A 22026-nucleotide genomic window follows, 5' to 3' on the forward strand; every position below is an offset into this window, starting at 1 on the left:
TCATCCCTTGCACCGTGATGTTAATGTCTATTCTCTGCTTGGCACATTTTGGGATACTTTCGGAAAGGCAGTGACGATATTTTGATGTATAATATCAACAGCCCTATAGTTCTAGCTTATTAGGGTCATATAATAGAGAACCTACGAAAATTTGTTTTCCTTTCATATAGCACTAGAGTAACGGTTTCTTATGGCGAAATTAGTTGTTTAGCAGGACGATACGCTGAATAGAAGAAAATTTCTTCTCAACGTCGCGCCGCTGTAAAGGCTACTAATGAGAGCCTTTTTCTGCAGAGAATTCGACTGAAAGCAATTTTATTGATCGTGGCTGACAAAATCAACAGTTTAACTCATAAAGGATTGAAAAAGTTCAAACACGTGTGTATGCATGCAGCCTTTAGGTTGAACGCAGTTATTGTAGAAGTAATGAGCTCCAACTTAGCTCAATGCAATTTTACTTGGACTTTCACTGGCTTCGATTATATATTTTCTTTATTCTTTTCCTTAGCAGAAAGATGTACATGCACGACTTCCTAACCTGAGCATCAGACTGGTTAAGGTTCTTGATGGCAGATCTAATCCAATGAAGCTACCCTAACGTGGGCTGTGATATGCCCATCGACAGGAACTATTGTGCCGACAACCTATGCCTTTACAGAATAACGACAGTTTCCAGTCGGCGAACAGCCTGACGGTAATAAAAAGCTTGCGAACTTCTAGGAGGCTGCGGGAGGCTAGGCAGATTTCAGTTGCCCGAAAGATCTGCTGCAGCATGGGCAACAATTCCGCGCCGACTATAGCGCAGGCGTAAAGTAACGGCCAACAAATAAGAACGTGGAAAGATCAATACAAAAATGAATAGTGTACGCACACCTGCAGAAGCTTACATGTTTATTGACTATTATATATAATACAACATCTTACCATTTAGCTGTACAAGGAAAAATAGATCGCTAAGTCTACTAACATGGACGACTTTATAACACCGGGCGACTGCATTCGAATAACACTTGCTAGGCTTGTTATGCCAACATAATCGTCATGAGACCCTAATCTCGTAAGTTAATAGTACGCAGATATATAATGTATGTACGAATATTTAAGAGGACTTGTCCTAAATTATCGCAAGTAGGCAGAATATGCTTCCTAAGATTCTGACTCTAATGTGTTTTGCGCAATTACAATGTATATAATGAATGTAATCGGTGAAGTATCTATGGTATACTTATCATTAATTAGTTTTCTTCGTTTTTTTAGGCTATAGTTAAAAAGCGTTTGATTACACATAGAATATTTGATGCCATCCCACTGCCTGGGAATCGTGAGCTAGCTTTTTCAAGAAGCCCACCAACGATAAGCTATCGCCGGGGGTAATAGGTAATATATGATATTATAGCGTTCGTCAAATGTAGCCATCGAGAGCACTCGAATTGACACCCCTTACGTTCTTGCCGGTGTCGATACTAGTGTATACGATGGATAACAATTGTGATCATCGAGGTGCTGCTTGTCAGACCTATAGACGGTTAGACGTGGTGTAATAAATCGTAGCGCTCGTAAGGCTGTCACAGAGTGATTCGACCACGTAGCAACGGCTGGGTTAATTAAAACTTGGAGCATTTATGGCGACGTAGCGATGACTGGTGTTTACGGTTAATTATATTGATTGCAGTTTCCTCCGCGCAGGCAAAGCAAAAAGGAGCCTAAACAGAGCGTACGCTGTTAGCAGTGTCCATTGGCGCCCATCGGGCCTATACAAAAACAGCTGTAATGACTGGTTAGTCAAGTGTGAGAGGCAACCGCGGCTTCGAATCCCCGAACATACGAAAATATACGGATCAAGGCGTAGCATCGACCGATAACGCATGTCAGCGTACGAACCGAGAATAGTGCTGATTTGCCGGCGACCATCGCGATGCTTTTCGATCGCCTTACCCATTTTCATGAACGGCTTTTGCAAGTACATGATTAAGGAGTATTGTACTTTCTAAAGGGAAACGCTTCTTAGCAAGACCCAACGAATTATACCGGAGTTTTCAAGTAAACTGAAAAGTTGTGACTTTTGAGGATAGGTTCTTAAAAAACCCAAAATACTCACATATTTAATGACGTTCATGTGATGGCTGAAAATCGCAGGTGACGATTGTCTCTTCGATCGACATTTTTACGTACGCAACTTGGCCAAGCTGCACGCTTGGTGCGGAACTTATTGCTTTTTAAGGTCTAAATATACCAATCTAAAACAGAAAGATCAACTCTCGCATCGGTCAGACATCGTATTCGATTTTTTATCCTGTCATTAATGGCAGCCAATTATATGTGGGTGCGATTATACCTCGAAGTAACACTAATAGGGTTCTGTTGTGTGAAGGGTGTGCACAACGACTTAAACAGAGAAGCACCATTTGATGTTGAGGCCGATGTCTAGTGAGAAGTTAGTTCACCTCTTTATTGCTCAATCACATCGATATGTATGTACGACACAGAAAGCAATATAGTAGAGGAATTGCATAAATAGCAAAACGTTGTCCTCAAGGCGATGCTTATTCCTTCAGGCTTCGAGGTCCTGCGCATCTAAATGCTTGTATTATTAGTAAGTAGTACTCTCCATCTTGTGATGAGCAATATCGGAGTATTCCACCCTCGAGCAGTTACGTGATCGCTAGCGTATTTCTTTAGTTAAACAAGTAAATTGAATTAAAGCTTGCAGATAAGTTAGTTAAACTGTGATTAGTTTTTTTGCAAACCGGAAAGCCGTAATAACTACATAGCAGAAGTTTATTTACTAAGTGTAATTATTTTCCTGGCTATTTCATTCATTAGTTGCTCACTTAAAATTAGTTTGTGACGCCCATCGGCTAACTTTTACTTTACCTAATAGACAAAGAATGGTTTTCAGCTTTGCACCCCAGGTTTTGCTTAAAGCTGCTTTATTGGCTGCCCTTTATATCTCAATGCTGCCTCTGTATGCGGTACAAAATAAATTCAAACACAGGAGTATGCACAACGCTATGTACTTTCTCAATAAAAACGGAATGTTAAAATAATGTGCGCAATGTCTCATAAAACGTATATTGTACGAGTAGTAAGATGCCTATATGTACGTGCACGGTTTAACCACAATTGAAAAACCTAAATTGATTCTCTCAAATTATCTTTCTTCTTATAACTGAGATTTTTCATAAACTTATGACCTATACTCCAAGGGGAAAATGTACCCAGGTCTAGATGGAGTTGACCGAGTAAAGAGCAATACAGTTCTGTATCTATCTTTATGAGGTTTCATAAAAACGCCTTTGTATAGAAATAGAGATACAGCCCATTTGCCTGAGTCTTCCTTTAACCCCACACGCTTCGTCGTTATATTATTAATGATTCTTCGCATTATAATTTTATGGGTTTCCCTTAAGCACTGGTCTTGTTTACTAAGCATCTGAGCGAAAGTGATAACATGAGGCGTTGAAGGTGAAAGTCATAAGAGGTCCTCGTGATAATACTTGATACTTAGCATAGGCCCTTTTACCATCAGGACCTATATTAGCCGATACAATATCAATTATCAAACTAAAATAGTATTAGGCCAGCAGCCCCAGGCTGCATAAGCAAGAACGCGGTTTTAACCTACCCCGTGTAAGCAACTGCCATTGTATCTATAGGCCAAAGTAGATTAGGACAACTTAGGACAATCTCTGCGCCAAGCTCAACTGACTCTTGTCGAAAGCAAAAGTTTTCCATTGCAATCGCGGCTGATAAACACCAAATAGTGGCACTTCAACAGAACTATGAAGATTGCTTCACGGCGACTAATTATATTGGCATACATAGTTATGCTTAGTCGCTAACATAATTACTATTAAATTCCTCTGACGCTAGAGTCACCTCGTTTGTCGATGGCAGCAGTGGTTCTATAGTAAACACAGATTTTTTTTTACGGAGTGTTATCAGATAATTAGCCCAACCAAAAGCTGTCATAGAAAATCGCAAAAAGCACAAACGAACTCAGTTTGTTGCCTTAATTAGATCGCGCTTAAATACGGTAAATATGGCGGATAATATATTATGCATATTATGTACTAAACAGAGCTCATTACAGTAGATATTTGATTAATAAAGATTTTTCCTTATGGAGGAACTGCTAATGCTACGAACACAGTACATGTGCTTTTAGCTTGAACCTGTTATTAGTTGAGTAATAGTTCAGGAACCTGGATATTTTATTAAGATCACACGTTAGAAGAAAAAACAATGCGGCTGAATATACAATAGGCGAGATCTATTATATTTTATCGACCTTTTATAATTTTGCTTGCGATACGTGTAAACTTTTTCTTTTAGATTTATGAGAGGAAACTCTATGCTAGCTTGCATTCAGAAAAAGTTACAGTAAATTATTTCTATTTGCTCGACACAACAAACAAACCTCTCTGATTTCAGTTAGAGAGACCATAAAAATTAAGGCAAGTGTTATCTGAGTTTTAGGCCCATAAGGTCTAGTATTCATCCTAAATGGATAAAAGAAACAAAATTTCCGTACACGCATAGGAAGGCTTGCATAATAACAACATTTTTTTTATGATCAACTTTTAGTTATGCCACAAAAAATTAGCTGAAGCGCATTTATTAGATTGTTAATAATACTGCATATCATATATTAGCAGCAAGATATCCCAAGCAGAGTAGTAATATTTGATTCCTTGCTAAAAGCTGGATCTTACGATCTTCTACAATCTTTCAATGTCAACTTACCTTTTCAGGTAGCAGAGATAATGTTGCATTGTGCAATTCGTCGAGGGTCGGCCTATTCATATGACCATGCACACTCATCACGTTCCGATAGTGATCCAGACGGGGCAGTGCCTCTCTCGTGTAGTGGTGCAGGGAACGTATATTGTGGGTGTCATACGAATTGTTGTACATTCCACCAGCACACCCTCCGCCGCCCCCATGGCCTCCTGCGTGATCGTCTTCATCACTAAAAATAGGTTCATTATGAGCAAGAGATGTGCAAATTATTAGGTTGTTGGAAATAGTAGTGTAGATACATTTAAAAAGCACAGATATTCGCTAACACGTGCAAGTTGCCCTTTGTCATGTAATCCACTCGGAGTAATAATAATAGGGTTTGACAAGAATGGATCATTCAGGCCAACGCAAACAAGTCGTACCAGATAACCTGCTATATCACTAACCCGAAATATCTAAATAGTACAACGTATTACCATAAAACCTCACTTGAACCATCGCTTTTCAAAAGACGTCCCATGAGTTTCGGGAAGTCTTGGATATCCCTTTCCACCTGGTCCTATTAGCGGGTACGCAGGAACCGATCTCTCAGTAAAAGCTAAGTTCTGCTTGTAAGCATGTTCTTCAATTGACCCACGGAGCTACCACCTCTATCTAAAAATAACTCGTAATGCTGTTCGAAAATAACGAAGAGATACGTATATATATATATATATATATATATATATATATATATATATATATATGTTTCTCATTAACAAATGCGTTTAGGGTTAAATGCTAGTAGACCAGAGGCACCGTCCTCTTGTGACTTAACATGAACGTAGCGATCACGTTCTTCTACTCAAAGAAACGGCCAGGGATTGCATGGTGTTGAGACCTAAATCGGAGTGTCGTCCTTTTGATATTAGCCATATCAGTCCAGCAAAAAGCCTGTTATATTCTATTTGGCACCAGTCGAACATTCATTTAACATAATGAGTTGCTGAATAGGATCGTTGCCGTTTCTGCTGTAACTGTTTTGCAACGAGGCGCATTTTGGGTCCTGCAACTTCTCCACGTATTCATAAAGTCTATATGCCAGCTATATATTTTTAACTATGTGATGCGATACAGATTCCATTAAAAGATTGTCAGCAAGTGTATAATTCCGCGAAGCCTTTACGAATCAGCTGTAGAAGCTTGTACAACACAAGCAGCACAATGTTATTAAATCATTTCTGTCATATTGCTTACGATTTTGTTCCTTTAGGCATTAAAACACAAAAGCGTTAGCGCACACAGTGTAGTCGATGGATAGGCGTGCCATGACGGTCAAATCATTTTACCATGTAGAGTACACCTAGTAATTTGCAGAACATTTATTTCTTCAACAGTGCAATTTAATAAGAATACGCTTTTTTTCAGCCAGCTTATTCTCCACTTCGCTGCGTAAACTTCCCTGGTTCCCGTGCGAAGCGTGAGTTTCAAATGATAATAGTGGCGACACAAATTTACCTCCTGAAGCGAAGTGTCTCTGAAAGCGTTTCGTGGGAAAACTATCGATGGATGTGCATACACGGCATGTTAAGCCAGGTTCTTAAGAAAGCTCATGAGGTCTTTTATTTGAGCTCACGGGTCAGTCATTGCCCAGAGTTGCAGATACCAACAACATGGCGTGCATTTTAGTTCAGAATAACATAGATGCTAATAACACAGCCCGCAAAGAAGGTCGGCTGGCTATCATAGCAACTGTATATATATAGCAATATAAAATCTCACCTTACAGGAAATAATATCATCTCGCAGGAGATAACCAGTTAAAGCATAAAGATACGATGCTGTCAACACCAACGCCATCTAGCAGACGGTGCGAATTTGAATACACAAGGTTACGCAAATACTCTCATGTCCTCTCCATTAAAGGTATTTGTACGAGTATCATCGAATTATTACAAATCGTATTACGCATCCGAATAATATCAGTAAATATTACGTCTCCTAATATCCAGCGAGAAAGTAGTTTAAAATGCTTTAGATGCCTGATGCGGTGAGGGGCTATTTGGTCATGAGTGAGTTCCTACGGCAATCAGATGTGGGAAGAGAAATAGACGCTGAGTACGATATACATCTAAAGGTCAAAACCATAACGACGGCAAAACCCTATTAGTGTAAGCACCCTAATTTCGTGTCGCAGCGTTCATTGCGTATGCCCATCATTTCGCCTCGTTAGTTAGAAATAGAACCGCGAAACGTACATAACTGCTACTGCTATCCTAGCGCTACAGTGGCTCCACTCTTATCCATTATGGATACATTCGGGACTTCAAGAGGCTGACCTCATGATCGGTCGTTCTCACATGACTAAGTTTGCCTCTCTATGAATACTATACGGTTTGGACCAAACGTATACGATTGCAGGTCCTCATGATAGTTTAATAGCTAGCTTATTCGACTGTTAATATTAAGGACATATTATAGTGTCGGTTCGATTCCTTCCATAGACACGCTTTATTTTGTACTAGGAGCCAGCCTTCTGATGAAATGCCGAACGGCGATACCGGAAGTAAATAACTGACACGTAGAGAAACGCAATTTCAATAATCGCTATTTGTGATCAAACGCGAAAACTGGTACCCAGATAGTCGGCGTTACATTCACAGAAATAGAATCAAACAGATAGTGAACCGTTAACTGTCGTTAAGATTGTGTAAATGGTTATGATTGAGTGAACTTCTATTGAACGTAATTTATGAAATTCATCGATTAGTAAGGACACAAAGTGACGATAGCCTATGAATACATTCACATCCGAGAAGTTTGGTACCTCCAGAAGTGCGCGCGTCTCAATTATGAGCCTAGCAGTACGATACGATTCGTTTTAGATGAATCACTAAAACTTTAAATCACAACGAGGTAAAACGTACTTAGGTTATGCTCATGGCTTCATAAGACTAAAACCGCTATTCGGATCAATACTGAATAAACCATTTTGGCTGCTGTTGTCAAAAATCGCACTTATTTTTACTATTTCGCTCCACACCTGCTTGAGGTTGCACGCCTTCCAGTGCTGTAGCCTCATAAAGACCACATCGTCCTAATATTGTCCGATCCGTACGGCTCTTTGAAATGTCATGAAAGTCAGCCTAACTTCTAAAATTTCGCCCTTTCGCGTTTAAAGACTTCGCTGTCATCGTGGGATAAGAATCGAACGTGTTGCTCCCGTCAGTTCAACGGATTTTCGACAGTTAGATACCATATCTATCTTACGCTTTTCGATACTGTACGTGTGAAACTTCCATCATGAACTGAGGCCAATGCAATTAAAGCGAATGTTCCATTAAAAAATAACTAGGAGATCACCACCCAGGAGATGAGCTAATTATTAGATTGCTAATATTACCCCTCGCTTCATACAAATACGACTGTTTTTCACGCTCGACGTAGAGGCAGCCTTACGTACTAATACACGCCGAGCACCCATGCTCGAGCGATAAACATGGAATCATATACGCTGAAAGGTAAGACACAAAGCAATCACTTACAGATGACCTGCTCCTCATATACAAGTACATATTAGCCAAGCCCATAACGATTACCCACAAATCCATTAGTTATTTTGTTTTTAGCGACAATGCTTAGTATCTCTTTTTTTCAATGGAAAATGGTCATATTATTTACTAAGTCGGTTACACAGTCAACACTTGAAGATACCGTTCTGCTGGATACGAAGCTGGCCATTTGGCAACGACAAATATTTAGAGTGTCTTTGCAAGGACCATTCATAGTTTTCATACCATAACCTTTCAACTAGGTATAGGTCACTGCCGATAATAATCCAAAAAACAATTGTACTATTGTTTATGGTTTACAGCCAATATAATCGTTACAGTGAATCCAGATACTGTTTATCGCACAAAATTATGCCAAAAAAGCGTTGCCATCAAACGCTCAAATTCTGCTTTACACTAAACCAAAACTTAATTATTGCGTCTTGCAGTTTTTTTGAAGGAAAATCGAATTCAAAGTTCAGACGTTGCTATAATCGGCTTCATGTCGTAGGAAAAATGCACCGCGGAACACAACCAGCAAAAGCTTTGACTGATAGCAGACGACGCGCGGTTCAATTCTAAAACCCACGAAGGGTTATCTGTTACCATACCTTACTCTTTCTCACCACGTTACTAGACCATACCGTAGACCCTATTATGGCGAGATATTCCCTTCGTGTATGTACATACCCAACGAACGTTTCTGTCCACTTACTTGACACGCTTGCGCTACCAAAACCCATTGCTACAGACAAAATTGCTTCAACGGTGGCGGCAGCAGTACAGATGATCTATTGAACCGCTGGCACCAACACAGGCGTAAGCTCAGGCGAAGTTACAAACGGCGAATCGTCTTAATGCATAAACGACTAGCGAGTGATGGCGTGAGACGACCCCGCATGCCTTAATGAGACTCTACTAAGGGCAGGCAGGCGCCCTACTAGTCCCACTACCTGTTGGTTGTCGGTCTTAACGCCACACTCGTTGCATCGGTCGCTGCTGCTAGTAGCCACGCGGAAATAGCAGCTGCACCTTTGACCCCGCTGATGGCTTGGACTGCGTTGGCAACCGCACGGCGGCCTCCTAAGTCTGCGGCCTGACTCCGTAAACGATTATTAATATGCTGTCGCAATATCCTATAGTACTCCGATCTACCTCTGAACGAGTACATCTCCTTGTGCAGGCAAACAGCCGGCGCAGGGCGTAGTGGTAAGAGACACGGGAAAAAGCTGAAGCAATCTTATGGGCGGTATACTTAACGTTCGGAGACCAGAAAAAATGCTTCTGACAATGCAGGCAAGGATCTTTGGGGGGCACATAACTCATTAAAGAAAATGGTTATGAGTATATTAGCCCGAATATGCCGCACTTCGATAGCTATAACAGACAGTGTGGGAGACATACTGTAACGATTCAATACATTCTTCAACGAGTTGCCCCTATTTCTGTTGACGGTTATTCAGTTTAAGTCGCTGTGTTATTGATATACTATAGTGGATCTGTAATGGAGTAGTTACTCCTCAAGATAAAAATGGCTGATCCTAAATTTAATGGGCTTCTGCTAAGGCCCAGTCATGCAATGTTAAAAACCAAGGTAACACAAAGGTTTTTACATTTTTTCACTCTTTAGAGCTCGAAGAACGCTTAATGTAGACTCGCTTGCTCACCTGCTGCTGTGTCGATCTTCGTCCTTTGATCCTTTGGCAAAATCGACCTTTGCTACTTGAAAGCGGCTTTGTTTGCCGCCCTTGCCGGCAGTTACAGTGTTTGAGTCTTTTGCCCCCGGAGACTCCTTATTGTTGTCCTGTTTATTGTTTTTATCCATTGCGATCCATTCTTCCTTGCCCTCATTAGCTGCTACTGCTGCTCCTGACGAGTTCGGTTTTTTCAGCACACCCGGCGGCGGAGACGCCAACTTCGCTGTGTCTGGCATGCTACAAAACAGGATAAAAGATGAATAAATTTACTTTGTTGTAAGACGCTTCTGCATATTCTTATACTTGCATTGAAAAAATGTGGAAAAGATGTGTAATTTAGAATATGTGACAATAGAATTATTTCCTATACGGACCGAATGGAGCTTGTTATCCATATGAGATAAAATAGCGTAGATTTTTATTTGCTAGTGCATACCTCATGGATTTTCCAAAATAGTTTTTATCTCAATATTTGTAGATTCAATTATAATATCTATATCATAGTGGAAATGTTGTTCCGCTGCGGTTCAATCAGCGAATTTAACATTAAGAGACGATAGAAGGCAGGCCTCTGTTTTTGATCTGTTTGAAGTAGATGCAGACATTGATTCTGTCGAAATTGGCCTACTTAGGGCCTACTATCTGTCTTTAGATAAAGCAAAGGTTCATTCTATAGCCCTTTGATTTTTTTTTGGATTTTTATGTAAACCGACAAAATTGCTGATTTACAAACATTAACAAGATGTCTAGCAATCTTTAGGTGTCATATATATGAGAATGCTCTAGCAAGTCTTTGAAAACCTTTACTTTTCCTAGGCGAGATATAGAAGTTTATACTCAAAGTTCTATTGCAGTAGCAGCTCCAGCAGTCAGTTACGACGTTGATCTCAGTATTCTAAATAAATAATTTACATTTAGGGGTAGCGTGTACAGCTTACAAAATCACCTAAACACTTCGACAATCACACTATTGCGTGAATGTTGAACTTATAGAAAGAAAGGCGTGTTCAGGCCTCTTTTTAGCCCACGATGACGCGTGGTTTGTTATGGCATCACTTCCTCTAGTGGCCCTAACGGTTGCGAGAATATTTTTAGGAACCGCATATCTCGCTTTCCCATTCGAGTTTTGAAATATCGCAGTCATCTATTACGTTCCGATATGAATCATTGCATTGATGGTAGCATGACAAGTCGGCTGAGTCTTACTGGCCTATTCCCTTGTTACCACCACATAGTCGAAACGAACAAATGATAGCAATATCTAAATAGCCTATGGGACACCTATGAATTAAGGCCTAGCTATACAGTTGACGCATTAGACAGCTAAGTCGACGCATCTTTACTCACCTATCAAATGCGCTTGCGAGTTGTTAATACTAATATTATGATTTACATACAACAAACGATGACCTGCATGCATGAATGCACGATGAACTGAAGCCCATCTTTCCCTCTGTTTATTCCCGGCATTCACATCCCACCCACACGACTCGATAGTGGGGCCGGGCCAGTTTTTTTCTGTCGGCACCTAAAGAAACGTTGGATGCAGCGCGCTCCGGTTTACTGCATCGCGTTCAGCGCTCTGGACGCACATATCGTGCCTCTATTCGAAGTGCCAATCGTGCCGTTTCCAGGTTCATCCTCCCTTTCCCACTGCCTTACAATACAACTCCACTGTGACAAACGGGTTGTATAAGGCCAAGAGGCCAAACCTATTCATTCATTCATTTCCGATTGTGCGCATCGGCGTTCGTGTTGAATTATGGACTCGTACTAAAGCCGCAGTACGTTTTTCCATGAGTTGCACAGCTGACCGGCAACAGCGGATTATTTCAGTGGGCTTATATGATTCTCCTTGCAATACTAGTGTTCATTAGATCTGCTAGTAGGTTAAGGGATTATTGCGACGATCTAGTGTGAAAGTGAGCATAATGTGGAATCTGAAATCTAAAGATGCCACGTGAGCATGCGCTCGTATTTATCTAATAGTTAGAAACGTAGTAGAAAAGATGAGCGCGATCGATACATTGTGCTCGCTAATTAAATCCTTGGATGGTTCTCTTTCTTTTCGAGTATAGTGTCCGGTACTGCCGTTGAGCATTGTTTGAGACCTTCCCGATCCGGAACGAGATATCTCTGTCTGCGTGTGGCTTCAGATAAGACCATCACGTGCTTCTAATATGGTAAGCAAACACGTTAGCACTGAACAATCACGAAGACAAAAATGGTTTTGCTTTGATTATGAATTGATAAACTAGGGGGACGTATTACCATCTTCATCTATTGTCTAGTAAGCTATCCAAGATTACTATTCATTATCGCTCATAATAGTATCGTTAGTTGCAAGTAGAATAAATTTATAGGTCACGGGAAAATAATAATCCACATGAATGTAATCTAATAATTAGGAAGAACCTTATCATAGGACTACGAATCAGGTGCATATCGTTTTGCAACGCTCTGTCTTGGGCGGAACGGTCCGAAGAAAAGAAATATATATATATATATATATATATAGTCTTACTTTGACTCTACCCTAATTAAATTAATTATTAAATTGACAACCTAAACACTTAATGGGAGACCCTCAATATCTATGAGCACTGAACTCTATAAACGCCAATAGTGTAGGGTACAAAAGGCAGTCAGTGATAGGCAATAGGACATAAAATTCAGGCGGACTTAAAATATAGGAAATGAAGTTCAGCCGTACTATACTGGTCGAATTCGTTGCGACTCGATACATTTCTATGAACATATAGAACATGTATGAACATATATGAACATTAGTTTCCTGTTGCAATTATAAGTGTACCTAACTTTTTCGTTTCCAAGACGAACGCAACATTAAAAGTACTGCTTCTTAACTAGTACACGATTGATCTAGGTCCAGTGTCTGGAGAAAACTTCGCTGGCTTCAACCGGACTCTTTGTCGCTTGTAGATGTTGCGCAGTCATGGAACTAGCGACCTGTATACATTACGAGTACATGCTTGCATACAGACACACTCTGTACATCGACGGTTTGTTGTTGCCTGTAGCGTAATGTAGTGATGTTACGGGACAAGACCGCAAGGCCGATGATACTAACGGTCGTACGCTGTCACAACGTCGTACGCCTATGAAGCCGAGCAAGTTCTCGCTATCGCTCGCGCGCTAACACTCAGACTGTTCAGTGGAACGCAAGCAGCCAGCGTCAGGTTGAAGAGGCACACGTGATGCTTTCCAGATAACGGCTGCGCCATAGATTATGTAATCAACACGCCTTCGCGATAGCTTAGAGGGTATTCACTAGTTTCGCTTCGTGCTGGGGAGTCGGATGAGTTATGGAGTATTTCATGGAGATACTGGGCGCGAAATTCGAAACATTTTGGGTTTAGAGGTAATATATAATATAAAATTCATAATAGAAATGTTTCGATAGCCGACATTCGTTTTCATCTAGCAGTATTCCGTGAGTTTGCTTTTAAAGGTTCTGCTCGCATATGAAGCTTATGCGTTAAAAACTATAGCAATATCCGAAAGAAAAATGTACTCTCATAGCTAATGATTCGGGTTCAGTTTCTAGTGATAAGGATATGAGCTATTTTCTGTTTTTTTCGCCATATATATATATATATATATATAGAGAGAGAGAGCTGGCCATTCGTTCTAGTGGAAACTGTATCATAGAGCTAATTTCCTATCGCATTAAGACATAAAGCACACAAGTTCTATTTTTTTGCAACTCGTTAGTAAACCGACGAAAATAACAAACCATCATTGTTAGACGCTATTTTATAACTTGAAATTGCGTGATTTTCAGCCAAGGATAAACTGCTCAATTGTCGTATCTGCATATATTTGCTTTTCATGTTCCAATTGAAAAAGCAAGACGACTATTTCAAAAGAACAGAGATTCACGGCCCCGCTATAAATTGTACAGTCAGAATGGGTTTTTATATCTCGACAACGGTATTTTATAATCCGCCGCCGTGCGTAAAACGCGAAGACAAAAATTATTCTATCTTCGATCATTTCGTCCGACAGTGCCACAGGTTTCCACAAACAGCAGACAAGGTTTACCAGATGGAAAATCATCCAGCTGCCAAATAGGCACAGTATTGTAAATCGGTAAAGAAACGACATGGAAGCGGGTCTTCTCTTCAACAACACATTCTCTTGACTGAGTTAAAAAAATCCTTCTTTAAAGATATTTCGCGGCGACTCTTCCCAAGCTCTTCATCGATCTTCTAGTTACGCGTTTTTTCTATATCCTTCAGAAGCTCTCGATGGCGAAATGGATGTTCAACGCTCTATCCCAACTAATATTGCAGGGATGCATTATACTAACAAAAACAAACAAAATGATTTGTATTTGTGTAGCGGTAGCGGAGGAGCGGTAATCATTTATTCATCTCGATCCAACTGATTACAATTCGAAAGTCTGGCAAAGCGGGTAATAGTATTCATGCAGGGTCGTCATTTCAAAGGACCGTCATTCTTTATAGTCGGCCTTGTCACCAGGCCACGATCGAGAATGACACACCCAGACACAGAATCCACATAATAACTGGAAAAAAGAGAAAAGCAAAGCTATTACTTTTGGTATCGAAGAATGACGCTGCAGATGCTTCGCCATTGGCGCCGCGTACCCGCACAGAACACAGGTGCTCACGGCGCGATTATTCGCGAAAACATGGAGCTGGTTGTTGTCGAGAGAGAGAGATGTTTTTAATCATAAAAATGTATCTGTCGCCCTCGATAGGACGGTGAACCCTTTCCGTGGACGAATGATTTTAAGGGAATTTATTTCCCACTACGCAGCACTTTTATTTGCTCGCGTAACTATAATGTCCATTCAGTTCTACATCCCATGACCACCAAACGCACTACTTTGACAGTACTCATATATAGAATACAGTCCCCTACGAAACGTCAGTGGGCTCTATCTGGATAATGCGCTTCTTTAGACGTTATTTTTTACTGCAAACGTATCGTCTCTGAAGGGTTTCACATCAGTCAGACAACAAGCGTCTCTTGGCAGCTTCAAATGGACCCCAAGATGACCATGAAAAAACGCGCTTCACGAGCGCTACGGACTCTTTTTGCCAAGATCGTTCCCTCAAATGAGAACGAGCGACTATTTCCTAAGAAGCCTGCCTTGCAGATATCGTTACACGTGATCCTAATTAAATTCGAACATTATGGCAACGTTTCGTGGGCAGAGAGGATTATTCGGTCCGCAGTTATCGCTTTGACTTCGAAGGCCAATAAGGTAAAATGGGATGTACTTATATATAGTTTCTTTATTATATTATTAGACTGACTATATAGTTGCTGCGGTTTTGAGACGGCCATTGTCCTTTACGCTGGCTAGTTGGACTTGGAAAACCATTGTTTTCGCCAAAAGGTACGGGCAGTGTATCTTTCTGTTTGTTATCAACTGAGGTGTTCGCTCGCTGTGAAGCTTCTTCATCGTATCCATCCTGTGTAAATGAGAGTTAATTATTTGTGTCGTTCTTTGTGTGCCCTAAGTAAGCCATGAAGTGCTAGTTTTCACTCTAATAAGAATGTAATAATATATTATTCATTACATACATCACAGTCGTACACAGTAGGTGCGGCGCAGCTGTATTTGTACATTCGATCTACTTGAGTGGAGATCAATGTTTCCGGGGAGATTGAGCGGCTGTAATATCTTTTATTACGAACTGTGAACGAAAAAAGGACTCGTTTCGAACGAATGAAGCTACTGTCTAGGTACTTTAACAGAAAATAAACCTCAGCGTGGTTAACCCTGACAGCTTTTTAACAGCTATTCTTCCTGTATCAGATTGATCTGTAACTGGCCAATTAGGTGGATAGCAGACAACAGGACGGTAATAATATTACCGCTCTATATTCAACTATGATATGCGTACACTGAGAAACAGTCGAACAATTCGACAGCGAATGACCCATAAAATGAATTAAAATAAAGTACAACGCTTATCTAAAATAGTAGAGTTTTTCGTACAAAAACTCTACCATCATCACGTCGTTTGACATCATTAATGTATGTTATGAGTAGCCATCGGCATGCCTATTACTACTGCTAATAGTCCTAGAAGAGGATCAGCAGGCACCACTATTTCTCGATTTTTCTGTTTCTCGGCCTGTTTTTGAGCGTATGCGTGGCGTGTCGGTCTCTTCATGTTTATTAGTCCTTAGTCATCGCAGGTCTCGGTCGCTTGGCCCTTAGCTATTAACTTGCTATCGCTGCTGCTAATCCCACCGCCAGTCAGGAGGCTGGACGTCGATGACTTAATAATAATTATATAAGCATTACTATAATTGTCGTCTAATTGTGCTCTGCATTTTGTTATGCTATGTCTGATAAGTTACTGACACCATCTATTCTGAAAATCTTATCAAATACGATGGACGATAGCAACAGCTAGCGATCGACTAGGCGGTCCATATGCACATAGACGAAGTGGTAATTATCAGCAGCATTTGGATGTTTAAAAGCAGGCTTTCTGAAGATGCTCAGAACATGTCGGAAGGTACTGGAGCCCGGAGACATATTCCACTCTACGCTTTCCCCTCTTCTGTCTTATATAGCGAAGAATATGCTTGACCGGCTTTAGTACTATTAAAATTAAGCGTATAGTATACACTATATATATACATACATACAGTACATTTTTATTGGGGTATATTCGGGCAAACAAGTTAAGGTGGACGTCCACGTACACCTATCACCTATTGCTATCTAATAAACTTTTATAGAGAATTCGGTGCATTACCATTTATCACTTAGATAGCCTGAACAAACTGAGTCAGATAAGCAGGAATACTGTGAATTTATCTGAGGAATGACCTAAGTAAATTGCTTTCCACATTTGATTGACTACCAAAATGCTTCTATTCAGTTCACTCTGATTGCTCTCTATATTTCTTTGTACCCTGGTTGCCAATGGAAATGTCGTCTCCAGGTGAATAGCTCTAACAAGCTGTTTTTTCTATTGAGATCAAGAAAAAACGAAAAAATATGAGCCATTTGCCTGGTATACAACAACTCAGAACTGTTATTCGAAGCTGAAAGGAAGTTCCTCTTTCATTATTAACACTGAAATTGTGTGTATGACGTATTGTAGACTCAAGCAGTGACCTTCTGAACTCGCCGTCCGTACACTTGAAGCCCAGTCAATTGTGCTATGAATAAGCCCGGTCTCAACGTCGTCCATATAAATGTACGTGGAGACAGCGTGAGTCTCCGTGAGTAGGATGTGTGAAAGCATGGACTTCAATCTGATGATCAAAATGATGCCGCATTTCTGGCTAAAAATGTCGTCAAGTGTATTAGTAGTGGCCGCTGTAAATGCCACGATCGGTCGAAACAGGACCGTTAGACGTAGGCACATACCCGAGCAGTCGTTGTGAAAAAAAAAAATAGGAAAATTGTCTTGCGGTAAAATAGATATCAACGGTACTACTTAGCATGTTATTATATGTGCAACAGGAATTAATCAGATCATATCAGAAGGATGTGATCTGATTAATACCAAAGGATATGACAAGGAACGAAAAAAAAAATCCTGTGTTAATTTTTATCTGAAAATGATTCACTATTGGGCAAAGTATACATTAGACCACATTATCGCTCTTTCCAAGAATCGTAGAGTCTATGTTCCCACTTATCCTGTGATATGGTCTGGCAGCACTGAACATCATTTAGATGAGCGATACGAGTGCGCACAATTTCAACTCGGCACTGTATTTTCTTCCTCTGAGAAATGTCGTCCATGTCAGTGATTTCACCAGTATACTGATCGCATTTATTTTACTAGCCCATATGGAAGCAAACTTGGGTGTCTCGACACATTTCGAAAGCGGACATCTGCACGATCATTTACTCCATTTGTACTAAATATGAGACGCTTGCGACCAGAGATGGACTGCTAGGGACAGGATTCCTACAGAGACCGCGAAACAGTCGGTTTGTCTTAATTTCTTGTCAACGAAAACTAGTAAATGCCTCGGCCACATAAACCCCAACGCATTATTATATGACGTCATCCAGGAAGCAGAGATATGAGTTGTTTTGCAAAATGGCTAGGGATATAGGACGAATTCTAATAAGCGGCACACTCAAAGTGTGCCCGTCACCCCGATGTTGTACGGGTCGCATGTCGCAAGTGTTGAAATAACTGAGATTACACTAAGATTGTCGAGAAACTGTTTACTATCCACACAAGGAATGTCAGTCTTTGTTTGACTGTCAAAATTATTTGTTAACCACAAATATACTGGTATCACGGTTCATAGCATTCATCCATTAATATTAGAAGAAAGAAAACGCCGACCCGTTCGGCTTACCAACGCTTCGGTCTTGTATAGGTAGATGGCGACTTTGTGTCTATGTGCTAATGATTTTTTTTACTATGAATGTATTTCACTAAACCAGAGTAACGATACGAAAGCCACATCTAAAACGCTAAAAGGGGCGAATAGAATTACTAATTAAAACGATAAATGGTAAAAGCAAGAAGAGGATCAGCCGCACAGTCGACGCTTCATTTTTCATTAAAATTCCCAGATTCCGTCTTATTTCAGCTTTTTTTCCATGTTTTTTTAGGAGAACAAACGGGTAAAGCGATAATAACAACAACGAGGGCTCAATAGAAGCGCTTGAAGACAATCAGAAGGTGCACACGCACATAACGTTACGACTGCAGTATTATAAATAAACGAAAGGGAACAAATGCTGTAAGAAATGTTAAAAAATGTCGTTTATCGTAGGCGGAGGTGGGCTAGGCAGCGTTGGCCTGCTTGCTCCAGCAAAGCTGGTAATGGATAAGAAGGCAGATGTCAACGCTGACACTGCACAGTTCTCGTATTTTCCAGATGATCGTTAACTCGCTGATGATTTATGATGATGAATGCAAAAAGGGAGAGAACGGTTAGTTCGGGCTACACTGAATCTAGCCGCTAAGGAATTTGGCCCGAAAATCGAGAGTTCCAACACTTTCATTGCTGATACAAACGTTTTGCAGGATTAACCCGGATAAGATGCTCACTTCGATGCTTCACATGTAGGAAAGATATTTGCGTTAGTAATCTGGCCTCAGATAAAAGATACGTATCTGTTGTAATTCTTTTGCTATTCGAAACTGTAGGCGTCCATGACGCACCTAAAAATTGTCTAGGACTGTGTTACCCGACCTGGTTTAGCCAATGTTTCAAAAGGAAGTTGAGGCGCTCTAGTGAAAAGATTTTTGATTAATAAAATGCCCTGCCGATTCTCACACACCCATCACGGCTAAATGATCTAAGTCTTTGCTCACAATCACTTCGATCTATTTAATGTCAATCTTGAAAGTAGTCAGATTAGCTTCAGAGCTTAACACAGCCAAGTTTGTGCATCTAAATACAAAAACGGTCCAACGCATGAAATGAGCCGCTCCGAAGTCGCACTTCTTCAATACGTTCATCTCTCTGCCCTCAACGGCATTAAACACATGAAATACGAAATTCGCATAATAACAAGCGGATGATTCGGTCTGTGCTTTTAGTTAAGTGTCTAATTAGAATAAATGTCCCATAACGACCAGATCCTTGTAAACCGCGCGTACGTGTCGACATATTTGGGTCCACTGGGCCAAGTTCTTAGTGGCGCTTTCGTTTTAGCTGACTGTTTAATTGATTCAATTTGACTTGGTATCATCATTGTTTAGGCGCCGCTTAGGGCAATAAACTGGAATTAAGTGATCTTTTTATTTATGAGCCAGTATGCTGATTTTAGATAACCATTTTTTTTTTTTTTTTCGTTGATCCAGATGCCCTGATTTATGGACGAAAACGCTCGTTTATACGGTATATTTTCAATACGGCGAAGGTAACATTGAAAGGCAAAGTTAGATAGCGCTTTTTTACCTAGGGTAAATAATTTGTTTGACAAAACATTGATATTTTATTATAAGCGGAATTCAGTAGAGAATCGCCTATGACTTCGTTCAAAATCCTTATATATCGATAGTTTGAATGATTTTGTCATCTAAATCATATCAGTTAAGGTATGATGAGGTTTCGTAAAGTGAAAACTGTAAATGGTTTCTCAGCAAATATGTATGTAGATGTAAATGGTATTTTATCGCAGTCCGTTTTACAGAACTTCAGCATCACATAAAATATGTAACAAACAAGTAACGTTTACTTTAATGGTGTGAAAATGTCTGCACATGGAACGGTGACAGAATACGTACTGAAGTTTGTTATTCTCCTGAGCGATAGTTTTCCCGAGACAGTTATTTTACGAGGGTTGGGTACCGCTAGGAGCGGTCGAACACATCAGATAATAAGTAGATAAATGGTAGTCTGCGGGACGATGGCCTGTCGCTTCGTCGTCGATTGTAACGTCGGCCGATGATCCGAGACGCCCTATAGGATACCAAGTAAAAAAAAAATCGGTAGCTTCACTTGAGCCATCCATAGCGGTAGTAATAGTCGTCGTGCTAGTCACAACAACAGCAGCAGCGTCACGGTTCAAGCCAGGCCAAAAGGATATGACCAGATCTGACGAGTACGAAATATATAACCACGCCGTTGATCGGACGATTGTTAGCTTGCCGTCTGCTGCTGGTGGTATTGCTATTGGGCTGAATAGGCGCTCGATCAAGACTCGCGCGCAAATGGCCTGTAAACGATGGTTGCGACGAAACGCACACCGACCGCCAGCCGATGTCCGAGTTGAGCGAAGCCATCGTTAACAGCTAAAAGAGCCAAGAACAAACGCGGCCGACGCCGTCGCCGAAGCGGCAGAAATTGAACAGAAGTAGAAAAAGCTGTAGAAAATCAAGAAAAAACAGGAGATCCACAGCATTTGAAGGACTACTGCCACCTTTAAAGTTACGCGCGGCCGTACTAGCGCTGTGTAACACTCAAATGTTATGAAAGAGCTGCTACGACGTTTCTGAAGTGAACTGGAATGTTTTCACCTTTTCTCTAATAGAAGAAGACGTTGGAGCTGACAACGTTGTCGCCGGCGACCTATCTACGTTTTATATTTAGTTTTCTTTTTTTTTACCTATTACTCGTTGACGAAGAGCTGTGTCTCATTGGGGTTATTCCAACTAGCGCTCTTATTTTACATACCTTTATGTGTATGTATATATATAGACAGCAAATCTTTTACACTTTATAGGGCTTGCCTGGGGCGGGAGGACGAAGCTGATGGCTATGTAGGGTATTGCGGTGAAATAAAATATAGAATATTTTTGAAGCGTACATTTAAGAGAAGAGGGCAGAGAGACGGGGCATTTAATTTTAAGAACTAAGAACCAGGGAGAAATATTTGATACCTTTCGTTCTGTTTTGAATCCCGATCAATGAGCCTGAGCGAGAATTCAAGCACACATTAAGTTGACAGACGTGACGATAAAGCCATGAAAATAGTTATAATAAAGACGGAGCCATCTGTATCTTTTCTTATATTGAATCGAGTTAGTGAAGTCCATTGGTGAGGTACATGCAGACTTTCGTGGGTTGTATCTATGTTGCGAATGCAGATTTTGAACTGCTATGAACGTTGGAAGTATGTAATTAGCTGTTAAATAGGACCAAGTTTTCCAGCAGAGAAACTGCTTTCAAACGTACTGCGTCCAACTAAAACATACATAGCTACACTAGATAAACAGTAGATTTTTGGCCGGCTGTTAAAAATAGTTTTGAAAACTAACAGCTAAAACAGGATTTTTTAAATAAATTAATTCATTTAAACCACTCGATGAACTTCGGACACCTCTATCTGACGTCATGCGCTAATTAAGTACCGCAATCAAAACACCTCGAGTCCCTCGTATACGTCTTATTTCTGTGTGTATGTGAGAATCACTATTGTCTCGTATCAGCCATTCATGTAGTGGCAACTTTATATATATATATATATATATATATATATAGCAGCTTAACAACAAAGCTGATCTTAGTACTCGCACCGAATAGCGCAGAGTTGTTGCGCTTAATTACAAATTTTAACCATGTGACAGTTAGCATTAAGCTGAATTAGTATTTGAAGAAATTTACAAAAAACA

The 22026-nt window shown here is 40.4% G+C and overlaps 1 protein-coding gene across 3 annotated transcripts in view; it reads right to left on the reverse strand.

Annotated features, from left to right (window-relative positions):
* The window catches only part of Ncc69 (sodium chloride cotransporter 69), a 91506-nt gene that overhangs the window by 21204 nt on the left and 48276 nt on the right, over window positions 1–22026 (reverse strand). For all 3 annotated transcript variants that reach the window (XM_086991197.1, XM_022807048.2, XM_022807046.2), the window contains exons 2-3: window positions 9941–10207; window positions 4747–4972 (exon numbers count right to left, since the gene is read on the reverse strand). In XM_086991197.1, coding sequence (XP_086847323.1) covers window positions 4747–4972; window positions 9941–10206 — 492 coding nt within the window. In that variant the 5' untranslated portion in view covers window position 10207. The remainder of the gene's footprint in view (window positions 1–4746; window positions 4973–9940; window positions 10208–22026) is intronic.

This window comes from Varroa destructor, unplaced genomic scaffold, assembly GCF_002443255.2.
Source record: "Varroa destructor unplaced genomic scaffold, Vdes_3.0 BEIS01000005.1, whole genome shotgun sequence".
Taxonomy (NCBI): Eukaryota; Metazoa; Arthropoda; class Arachnida; order Mesostigmata; family Varroidae; genus Varroa; species Varroa destructor.